We start from the raw sequence: 10,596 nt of genomic DNA, 5'->3' as shown, positions 1-10,596 counted from the left end.
TGCATGCAACGTTGACCGCTACATAGGCGAATTCTCGCTCTCTTTTCGCATGTTCTACACACCGCTACTGATTCAAACTCTGCATGCAAACATGTCCAACAAACAGCGATGTGGCGAATTTCTTTCCATAGTCATCATTCCGCCTCTTCGATGTGCAGTTCCCTTGCCTGAGCGAAGAACACACGAGCCGTCCCGCTGCCGATGTTCTTGATACTATAAGTATTGCCTGTGTGATTGACACTCGTTAGCTCCGTGTGCTTTGCGCGCGACGCTGCGACCAATGAGAGCGCGAGAAAGGGGTGGAAGCAAGGAAACAGCGGCAAAATGAGCGTCACGCAGATAGGTGGTTGGCTGACGGCCTCGAAAGGGGGGTGATATGCGAAACAAAAACAAAAAACTGGGGTAAGAGAGCGAAACGGATCGAAGAGGCGTGTTTGTGTCCAGTGGCCTGTCCCTTGGCGCGCCGTAACTTCCAATGTTGTGCACCGTCGGTTGGGTGAGGCGTCAAGCGTCAATTGTTACACAGCGTGCTGCAGCCAGCGCCACGCTGATGCGGGTGACGAGAATCGGGTTCGCTTCGCCTGTGTGCTCGCTTGCCCTGGTTGCTGTCGGATACACCCCTGGCCCCCAATGTCGTGCCATGTTGCAGAGCAGGAGTGCACAACGCGAGCGTGCAAGTGTGGTGTGAGATGCGGATATGCAAACACCCAGATGGCGTGGAGCATAATACAACGGCCGTCGTACAGAGACGAGGGAAGTAACAGGGAGGCGGATGTGGTTATGCAGGAAAGGATGTGAAGGAGCACGGCGACAGATCTTTCCATGCTGCCATGACTCTTCGAGAATGTGCTGAAGTGACAGAGAAAAATGATGAGAAACAACGTACCTCGAGGGACTTGCCAAACACCCTGCTTGTGGACTGTGAACTCGTTCTCATGAACACGCACTTCCACAGTACCAGACTGCACGTTAAAGATCATGTGCATATACCGTGAATTCTTCGTGCGCTTCATCTGATCAGGACCGAGTTCAATGAGACCCCAGTTGAAGAAGTTGCCGATGGATCCAATCTTTGCGTATTTGAAGCCGCCATCTCCGACGGCTCTGGGCTCGACACCCCTTTCGTTCCATGCGATGGCTGTGATATAGTTAGTGACACTTGATCGTTCTTGAGATTTGAGGCCACTTACTGTCTTCGATGATGTCGTTGGAGGGAACCTCACCAACAGGGTCAAAACCTCTAAAGTTGCCAACGAGAGTGCCTTGCTCTTCCCAGGGGTCAAGCTCAATCTCTTCTTCTTCAACAACAGTGAGCGCCCTCTTTTTGCTCTTGTAGCTGGACTTCTTCGTTGGTCTCCTCTCTTCCTCTACTGCTTGACTCTTCACAATCGACGACATGCTGCCGTCGGGGTCGTAGGAGATGTGATCGTTCTTCCAGAAGTCGATGGGCGCAACACGATGTCTGCCTGTCCGTCCTATGCGAGCGACATTGTCAGGATCCATCTCGCGGAATACTGAAAGATGTCGTCCCCGTCCGAAGCGTGAGCCGGCGGATGTCGCAGATATCTGATCGATGTCCTTTTTACTGAGAGGGTTTCCATACACATCTACCAGCTTGCCAGCCTCCTCGCTCTCCGCCTGTGGAGTCTTCGATTTCGACACTGCATTGGCCCTTGGCTCTGCACTTGCCGACTTCGCTTTGGACTCTGCGTTCGCTTTCGGTCTGCCCACAGGTTTCGCGGGCTTTGTGAATTCTGCATTGGACTTCTTCGCTGGTTTGGCCGATGCCGATGCTGAAGATGTTGCTTTGTCGCTATTTGGCTGCGCTTTCGCCGGTCGGCCGCGCTTCTTCGGTGCAGGCGCTTCCTCAGCGTGTTCTGATTGCTCTACTGAGTCGTCGACCGGCGCTTCGACAATGCTACTCTCTTGTTCGCTAACCGGTTGTACCTTGGGTGGCCGTCCTCGTCGTTTCGGCGCAACGGGTGCTTCCTCAGCCTGCTCAGATTGATCTATCGAATCGTCCACAGGTGCCTCCAGTTCGCTAACGTCGGAGACACGTTCTGAGCGTCGGCGCTCAGCAGGCGCATTCTTCTTGCCCTTCTGTGACCCCGAAGCTTGCGCTGCGGCAGGGCGGCCGCGTTTGCGCGGCTTCTCTGCTGGTTCCTGCTCCTCCCCTTCTGAAACCTCCACAACATCGCTCTTCCGTTTCCTACCCCTCTTGGCCTTCTCTTTTGGTGGTTCTGGAACAAGTTCAGACTCTTCCTCACGATCCAACTCCTCAAGATCCTCAATAACTTGGTCATCGGCCATGCTCTCATCGCCCCCGATTTGCGCAACAAAACTCTCCTCAGCGGCTATCTCCAACTCGTTGGCTGTGATTTCTTCCTGCACAATGCTCTCTTCAAATATCGCGCTCTCTGCCGGGGCCGGCGATTCTTCTTCAGGTATGTCGTATACGTCTGATCGCTTTCCTCGTCGCGCGCCTGAGCCGCTCAGAGCTGGCGTCTCTTGTAGGCTTGATTCATCCTGTTCGAAGTCGAGGCGTCGCGCAATTGGCTGTGCAGAGTCGCGGATAGGGCTGGATGGGGGAGGAGAGCTTCCCCTCGGTGCCATGGATGATTGTCGTCGCGGCGAGGATCCGAGGTTGGTCTTCTTCGGCGACCGCGATCGGGGTGGAGGGAGGAGTGTTCGGTTGTTGCGCAAGATCTGGTGGGATGTGGTGAGTTCTGGCATTGAACCTGTAGTAGTACTCGTTAGTGGATATTCTCGCGATTGCTTCGATATCTGCGCACTCTCTTGTATTTCCATCGAGCCTGATCCAGTCGCATCGTCTCCGCGCTTAGGTGGGGATCTTTCTGGGGATGAGAAGATGCCGGAAATCGGTTCCAGACCATGTTCGTCGTAAACGCCTTTGTCTGCGAGTGTAATACCAGTTTTCCTGCGCAATGTTAGTTATTGTTTACGCGCATGCTTTGGGCTGCTTACCTTCCCTGCACACCAACATTGTAGTAATTGTTTTCGCGCGCTTCGCGTTTCTTTGTGGGCGCCATGTTCAGAGTCTTGTCCGCAAGGAATGAATGCGCGTGTTGGTGCGGGTGACGCGTCGGTGATGTCGCGGTGGGATCGCGAGGGCGCTGTCGATAAGTTGTTTGGGTTTAGGCGGGATGTAAACTAACCGTTAACGGGCGGGAAGGCACAGGGTCTTGGCGCCTTCCCCTCCAACTCCAATACATCGCCATCACACAAGTCATCACGAGACGTCGTACTACATCTACATCTACTTTTATAGCTTATTGAAATTCTGGTTCTTGTGACTTTGGCATATCCTTGTCAGTGATGCAGACTTTCGCCAAGTTGTCTGACAACACGGAGCCACACAAGAGTACATGCATGGCAGTATCCCACCCACCTTTACAAACTAGTTTAGCGCACATCCATCACGGTGCATGAAAACGGCGCGGTATAAGTTGAGGAGCCCACCCAATCGTGGGGACTTTTCCGGTTTCTTCATTCAACCTCAGCCGGCTCTCAGTTGCTAATTCGCATCCCAGACACCAGTCATCCGCCAAAACGAGAACACCTCGCTCTCCTACAGCCACAGTCGTCGTGCAGACCACGCACTGCTTCATTCATTGCTCGCATCAAGCATCCGCTCTCCCATCCACCCACATTGTATCTCCCACTAAACGTTCTTCCTGGATCAAGACTTTTTCCGATAACCAACTCTCTTGACCTGAAGCCAAAACGGGAAAAGGCCGTCCAATCATGCCCGGGCGACGATGTGCTTTTCGTGAAGCGTCGAAAAACGGCAGCGAGCCGCTGAATGAAAATATACAAGAAAAGAAATCGTAATCATGTCGATGATTCGTCACATCGTGGGCACAATGTCCAACATCGCTCATGCTATCAGAGCGACTTGGTAGTTCGAAACTCGTTCCAGATCAAAACATCGACGGCATCTGGAACACCCTACTGGGGGCAGGCGCTCTGGACGTGGCCGGGCTGCTTGCAGCGGTAGCACACGCGCTCAGATGAAGTCTCCTGGGGGCAGTCGCGCGACAGATGGCCAACCTCGCCGCCTACAAAATGTTAGTTATGCTCTTCCAAGTTCATCGCCATGTACTTACAGTTGTAGCACTTCTGTCCCTGGGTGCAGTCACGGCTCATGTGACCGAAACCACCGCACGAGTAGCAGGTGGTCTGGCGAGCACCTCCGTAGCCACCGGCACCACCACCGTAGCCTCCACGACCGCCGCCGTAGCCGCCAGCAGCGCCGCCGTAGCCACCGCCCTGGGAGCAGTTGCGGGCAATGTGACCGACCTGGCCGCACTTGTAGCACTCTTGGCTGGGGGCGCCACGGCCACCCATCTGGGCACCGCCGTCCTTGGTGCACTCGCGCGAGATGTGGCCGGTACCACCGCAGCGGTAGCAGGTCTTCTCAGCCTGGGGAGAGGTGCACTCGCGGCTAACGTGGCCCTTCTCGCCGCAGTTGTAGCAGGTTGGGGTACCCTTGGTGGGGCACTCGGCAGCGCGGTGAGAGGAGTCTCCGCCTGGACATGGTCAGCGCGTGTTCAAAGTGATGCGCAGCAGATGCAGTTCCGAGTCAGGAATGGTGGTCTCCGCGCTTGAATATCGATCTGGACCTGTCGCTGGACCCTGAGGCGAGACGCTCTCGCGATCTGATATACAAAGCGGGGCCGCATTCGGACCGTGTCACCGCATGGTGGGTGTAGAGTCAACTTACAGTTGTAGCAGCCACGGCCACCGGCAGCGGGAGCAGGTGCTTGGTAATCCATCTTGTAGAGTTGGAAGACTGGTGATTGTTAGATGCAGTCCACACGTGCCGTGGTCTCGGGCTTGTTCTTACCGAAGTATCGAAAGTGTAAGGGAGTGACGTTAGAAGATGATTGTCTTCTAAAAAGGTATTCAAAGAGCCGTTCAAAAGTCGCACAACACCAATTGCTTTGTTATAGGAAGCTGAGGGGTTGAATCGTTGGAGAGAGAGAGCGAGGGGCACAAAGTCGACTGCTGAAAATATCTGTTCGGGCTGGGTTGTGCTTGCCGCTAGTCTAAGCGAAATAGGGTCTAGCTTCACCGTTCTTGCCTTCCATCAAGGTGGGTCTGGTGTTTGCGCAAAATGAGGGACGGCTGCGCTGTGGTTTGTGTTTCTGTAAGGGTCCGGAACATTATGGCCTTGACTTCACGCACATTGCAGATACGCGCGTGATTGGGACTGCTGTTCATGGTACCTAAGTCGGCTTCAACGTCATTGGAAGGGGAAGCATCGCTTGACAGGCTTCGTGCAGATCTCGGGATGCATATGCAGCTAACCTGGCGTGGAAAGATTGAGTAACCGAACGATCGCACACGTGGCTGCATGTAATATTGATGCCGAGGCACGAACAGGTGGTCAGCGGGAGATCTAGAGATCTGGTATCGGCTGAAGATGTCAGGATGAGAGTCGGTTCAAATGGTGTTGCGAAGTGCTCTCTGCCGACTCCAATGCCAACCACCAGCGTACACATCAAAAGCGTCCAAGCATGCAGCACCACCGTCAAACAGCATTCAGAAAGTAATGTTCGTGTTCCTAACGTAGACCCTGAAATCTCGGAAAGATATTCGATGTTCTAGACCCGTACAAAAAGTTGGGTGGTGCCGTGGTGTTCCCCACTTCCGTCGAAAAAAAAAAAAGCTCCCATCCCATGTGCCCATGTCCACCACAACCCCAATCCATCCTATACAACGACGAGCGCAGCAAAAAATGGACTTGCAGGGAATCGAACCCTGGACCACTCCCACACGTTAGACCTGCTCGAAGTCCTGATGCTAAGGGAGTATTATACCACTAAACCACAAGCCCGATTTTGGAGATGTTACTGAATGCACGAGCTCCTTGATGGAACGACGTCGAAATTGTCCGTAAATATCTCAAGGCATTCGACGTGTAGAACAGGTTATTAGAATGGTGTTGATAAGTCGGGAGGTCTAGTAAGATTGTGGAATAGTGTCAGACATCGTGGATGGGTATTCACGAACAAGACCCACTCCCAAGGAGATTGCCCCCTCCACTTCGCTCCAAGAGAGGTCCTGTTCCGGTTCTGTGCATAATTAGAAGCCTACGTGTCTGTTATTATTATTAGCAGAGGACATATCAGTCCCTCAATCCACTTCCAACGACGTAGACATTACCACCTCTTTATGAAAGAGCTTGACCTCGTGCCTTGAAATAATCTGGAAGTCTGCAATGCTCTTCAATAGGCCGACGTGGTGAATCTTATCTACACGGTAGCTAGATAGCAAATCCAGATTTGCATTGCTGATACCTAATCAGAGTCCCCGTGCTTAATCTTGGTGCGCTGTGAGTAAACTTCCTGACGCTGGTACAAAGACACCTTCCTATGCGGTTCGTTACCTCCAGTATGTAGATACTTCCTTCGATCTGCTCCGCAATACTGCATTGTGTAATGGCGGGGGTCCTTGCCAGTGTTGTATTGTCGATCGAGACGAAGTCTTGAATTATGGATAAGATGCTGCGATAAGTATGGAATACATGAGCCAGTAGGTATCATCGAGAAGGTGTTAAGACTGACATAGCCCTCGAACAGTATCAAAAGGATTGTGAGAATTTGCATCTGACGACTACAACAACCCAGTTGCTTTTGACCGTGATTGAACTGCGGAGGCAGGCGTATACAAACCAGTACCTAGTGTACAAACTAAGTAGCATAGTCAGACTCAAAGCATGCATAGTAGTAAGAATTATATCAGTTAAATCGTACGACAAGTTTTAGAGTATACATTGTCTTCTGTCATGCTAGTTTCTCGAGGATAGATACGGCGAACACCTCTAGGACAGGTCATACAGAATTCTCCTCCTCATCCTCCTCGTCCTCCCTCAACCAAAGCTCCTCTCGATGATGATGCTCGGGGTGAGTCAGCCACTTCGCTGCGGTCTTGTACGACTTCGGACACGAAGGGCATAGCGCGCTCCCTGTACATCCAGCTGCCTTCAACTTGTTAAACGCCCTTATGAGCTCTTCGCGGCGCGCGTGTACCCTGTCTTCTATATGTTTCTCGAGTTGCGCACGGTTCCATTACCTGTCTTTGGCGACATGCGACACTGTTCGTTCGAGCTGGCAGTGCCAAGATTTCAGCCTAGAGACAGCCTGACTCATATGCTCGACGAAGGCCCTGAGGAATACCATGCGTTATTCTTCTATAGCCGCATCGCCGTCCTCAACCCCATCAGCAAGCTTCGCTTGAGTATCCTCTTTTGGTGAATCCTGTTCATGCAGCGGACCACCTCGTGGGCATTACTCACCGTCGTCTTCCTCGAGTGACTCCACGTCCAGGCCTTCTTCCTGATCAACATACAGCTTAGGCATCTCATCCTATTGATTGTACCGCTACGAAGCCTCTAAGACGTTCATGCGTTCACTGTGGAGACACTCAAGCGCAGCCCGAACACCTCTGGCCGGTTTGCGGATCAATTTCAGTGCGCTACCTCTCTTGGCGGTTAGCCCTGCAGTTGCGTATTTGGTGGAAGATTTCAGTAGAGATCGTATCTTTTGAGCAGGCTTTTCCAGTATAGCGTTTCGTAGACTCTTGCGGATCTTCTTCAGTACCATCCTTCCCTTGTAGAAGACATCCACAAGCTCCTTAAGAAAAGCCCGAGCTGCAGAGTCTCCGGTCCCTCAACATGCCCTTGTAAACGCCAGTGATGCTGCCATTATATCCTCGTCGCACGGGAGACTTATCAGCGCTGGTTCGTATCAGGGATTCGCGTGTATCGTTGATTGTCGTCTTAGTGGACTGGGCTATCTCAATGGATTCAGAGTGCTCTCGCTCGCGTTCGTGCAACTGGTCTTCGACTTCGGCGAGAAGCGTATTCTCATAATTCTCGTGTTATACATATCCTGTCTAAGCTGCCTGGTCAAACATCTTCCTTGCATCTCGCCAGCTCATCTGCAAACAGCTGAAGTCAGTATACGTCTCAAACTCATGTCGTATATACAGAACCCTAAGTCATCCTCTCCATGCCTAGTATGTAGGACTGAATGTCGATATCGCCGACGCCGACCGTATCGTAGTAGTCGTGGGTGGCCGAGTCGTCGGCATGAGCTGCAATTGCTCGCACCGCCGCCTCTCCGTGTTCACGTTTGGGTTTGATGATATGTGTTCGGCGAAGGTAATGCATAGTGTTCCGTTCTGGCGGACCCGCATCGGCACACGCCTCGCGCAGTCGAGGATTCGGCACAGTAGACTTCATCGGTTTGTCCGGCGTAGTGGTGTCGTGGTTGGCAGTTATTAGCAATGCTGCTTGGTTCCAAACGATGAGATCACTCTTGAGGGAGGCATCGTCCGTGCGAAGTATAGTAGAAACTGGTCGCGCCGAGAGGTACCTAGGTAGCATAGCTACCTTCGCAACATTATCAGGTGCTAGGAATTTCTTGCTAAAGTAGCGAGGAGGTCGTCAGCTATAAACAAAGCAACGCGGCTCTTCCCTCAACACCTGTGTAGTTGGCAGGCTAAGTTTGCAATAGTATTCTTATCGATGCTATGTTTAGACGTAGTCAGCACAGTGCTCTACTGAAGTGTTCTTGTCGATGATGGGAGTTGATGTAGTCAGCAGGAGGGTTATACGACTGCAAGGTTGTCGAAAACAACGTCGATGTAGCAGCCTGCGGATCACATTTTTACTATCCTTTAGCATCGCTTAGCAAACCCCTGACTGGAATATAGCGCCGGATTTGATATTTTACCCGGCGTTCATTTCCTGATAGCCGATCTGACTGAGCTTTGGCGCCAAGCTCGTCCCCCTTGACTTGGGCAATGTCATTGCCTTTGTGAAGGCGTTGGTGGAGGAAAAGCTTCACAATAGGTTTTCCCTTCATTATCTCGATACTGCGGGTGTCGTTTCCTGTCATTCCATGAGTTGCGAGCGACATATTCGTTAGATTTGCAGTCTCGACTGCCTTGGCGATGAGAGTAGGCATCTTCTTGTATTCACACGTGTATACCTCTCCTGGACCCCATGCGGATTTTACGCGGATGAAGTCTTTGGCGCAGCTCGCGACATTTAACCCAACTTTTGCCTCATCTAACCACTCATCTTCTTGGTCTCGCTTAGCTTATGCACATCAATTTCCTCTTTAATAGTACCTTTTACGGCCATGTTCATGATTACGGTGAGTTTTGGGATACCGCAGTCTGTCGCGAGCTTCCTTGTCTTTTTCCGGCACATAGTAGACGTGAGATAGCCACATAGATGTAGGGGACGGAACTGACATGCGTGATCAGCTGTACGAATCCAGGTGGTGACGTCCGGATCGTCGTCCAAAGCCTTCGCCTTCCAAGGTATATGACATCATACTGGGTGAAGTGTGCGCGGCCGGCGGCAAAGTCTAGCTAACTAATGTCAGTACGTACGTATACATGCTTGTATCATCAATCGGGTCTTACTCACGGTGCGCTAAATGTCTTCGGTGGTGACATCCCAGATTCGGTACGTTTCTGCCCTTTCGATTCTCCTCTCTAGCTCCAGATCAGTATTTTGGAAACTAGAGTTCTTCTTCCTCTCCTTTCTTCATCTTTTCCAGGTGGGTCTACGAATAGAACCAGTGGTTCATAAACAAGCCGTATAGCGCCAGATCTTTAGGTACTAGCACCGCCGTTTCAGCTGCTCTGCCCTACATATGTTTATCCGTTAGATCCAGAAGTCTACTTTGCTCCTCGATATTCTACTTGTATTATCCTTCGCTATTGCAGTCTGCAGAGCAAGCATAGCTCTTTTCGATAAACGTCTCCACGTCATTGTGAAGGGAAAATGGACTGCGAATGACCAGACAACCCGGAAATCGACATTACTCTCCGATATTGCAATTACCGTGTTCTACAGGGTTGTAGGCTCCAAAGCATACATGTCCATTCCGACAAATCTATCCATCTCCTCCGAAGATAACCAGAGCGCGTATCTGCAGATGGCCCAAATATTTACATCGCTCTATAATATTATATTCTCGTTTGTATACGCTGCTGTATGCGGTAGAGTGTACTGCAGAAGGAGTACATCAGTGCGAGTGCTAAGGTGTCAAAAGGCATATTGGAGAGTAGTGTAAAAGGTCAACTTCCCACTACAGACATACAACATCTTGCCAACCATTCCAGCCGGAACACTATACGAGATCAAGTACTCGTTCTACTTGTGGAGTACTCAGTTTATCGAAGGTTTCGCCATGATGTTTCTCAAATGGCACACAGAGCTGCTCAAATGGACCCACCAGGTCGCTACCCATTTCCAGTTGTTCAAGTCTCCGTATGAGAAGAGCCTTTTGACCGACACTGAGTTGCTGTTGCTCTATCAAACTGTGGCCACAGCAACTACAGGTGTGGATAACTCTCTCCAACACTACAACGCTTGGCTCCTCTCATGGGGCACTGGTGCCTGGCCAGGCTCTCTGACTGTGGCTCAAGGCTATTGTTGCAAGGACACTCTTCAAACGGAGCAGCTCGTGGAGTCGATGAGACTTTGCGATGATCAGATGTGGAGTTCTTCAAGCGCGCACGTCACCATTACAGACAATCGCACCGTGCTGA

The 10,596-nt window shown here is 51.5% G+C and overlaps 3 protein-coding genes and 1 non-coding gene across 4 annotated transcripts; 1 reads left to right on the top strand and 3 right to left on the bottom strand.

The window, feature by feature from the left end:
• Nucleotides 1-364: 364 nt before the first annotated feature.
• BKA58DRAFT_201347 (cupin domain-containing protein) lies at nt 365-3,120 on the bottom strand. The gene is made up of 4 exons (XM_046165835.1): nt 2,986-3,120; nt 2,793-2,938; nt 1,191-2,738; nt 365-1,138 (listed from the first exon to the last, which is right to left on the bottom strand). Exons 1-4 carry the CDS (start codon nt 3,048-3,050, stop codon nt 519-521), a joined length of 2,379 nt encoding a protein of 792 aa, XP_046024714.1. The 5' UTR covers nt 3,051-3,120; the 3' UTR covers nt 365-518.
• A 487-nt stretch (nt 3,121-3,607) lies between these two features.
• On the top strand, nt 3,608-4,728 carry BKA58DRAFT_201328 (uncharacterized protein). The gene is made up of 2 exons (XM_046165834.1): nt 3,608-3,982; nt 4,283-4,728. Exons 1-2 carry the CDS (start codon nt 3,901-3,903, stop codon nt 4,627-4,629), a joined length of 429 nt encoding a protein of 142 aa, XP_046024713.1. The 5' UTR covers nt 3,608-3,900; the 3' UTR covers nt 4,630-4,728.
• Nucleotides 4,729-5,762: 1,034 nt separating this feature from the next.
• Nucleotides 5,763-5,860, bottom strand: BKA58DRAFT_t50. Its single transcript has one exon. It is a non-coding gene; the product is annotated as a tRNA-Ala (tRNA).
• A 463-nt stretch (nt 5,861-6,323) lies between these two features.
• On the bottom strand, nt 6,324-7,385 carry BKA58DRAFT_403147 (uncharacterized protein; the record flags this gene model as incomplete). Its single annotated transcript, XM_046171768.1, has 3 exons — nt 6,324-6,704; nt 6,864-7,060; nt 7,322-7,385. The coding sequence occupies 3 exons, from the start codon at nt 7,383-7,385 to the stop codon at nt 6,324-6,326; spliced, it is 642 nt and encodes a 213-aa protein (XP_046024712.1).
• Nucleotides 7,386-10,596: the final 3,211 nt, after the last annotated feature.

Source organism: Alternaria rosae (assembly GCF_020736505.1).
Source record: "Alternaria rosae strain MPI-PUGE-AT-0040 chromosome Unknown BKA58scaffold_6, whole genome shotgun sequence".
NCBI classification, from domain to species: Eukaryota; Fungi; Ascomycota; class Dothideomycetes; order Pleosporales; family Pleosporaceae; genus Alternaria; species Alternaria rosae.
This window is presented reverse-complemented; position numbering and strand designations above follow the sequence as displayed.

Bases quoted from the DNA above. Each gene is read 5' to 3' on its own strand.
- BKA58DRAFT_201347 (XM_046165835.1), bottom strand. From the start codon at position 3,050: ATGGCGCCCACAAAGAAACGCGAAGCGCGCGAAAACAATTACTACAAT. The intron at 2,739-2,792 runs GTGCGCAGATAT...GTACTACTACAG, and splicing joins CTCGATGGAAATACAAGAGA to GTTCAATGCCAGAACTCACC. The intron at 1,139-1,190 runs GTAAGTGGCCTC...ACTATATCACAG, and splicing joins CAACGACATCATCGAAGACA to CCATCGCATGGAACGAAAGG.
- BKA58DRAFT_201328 (XM_046165834.1), top strand. From the start codon at position 3,901: ATGCTATCAGAGCGACTTGGTAGTTCGAAACTCGTTCCAGATCAAAAC. The intron at 3,983-4,282 runs GCGCTCTGGACG...GCGCCGCCGTAG, and splicing joins GAACACCCTACTGGGGGCAG to CCACCGCCCTGGGAGCAGTT.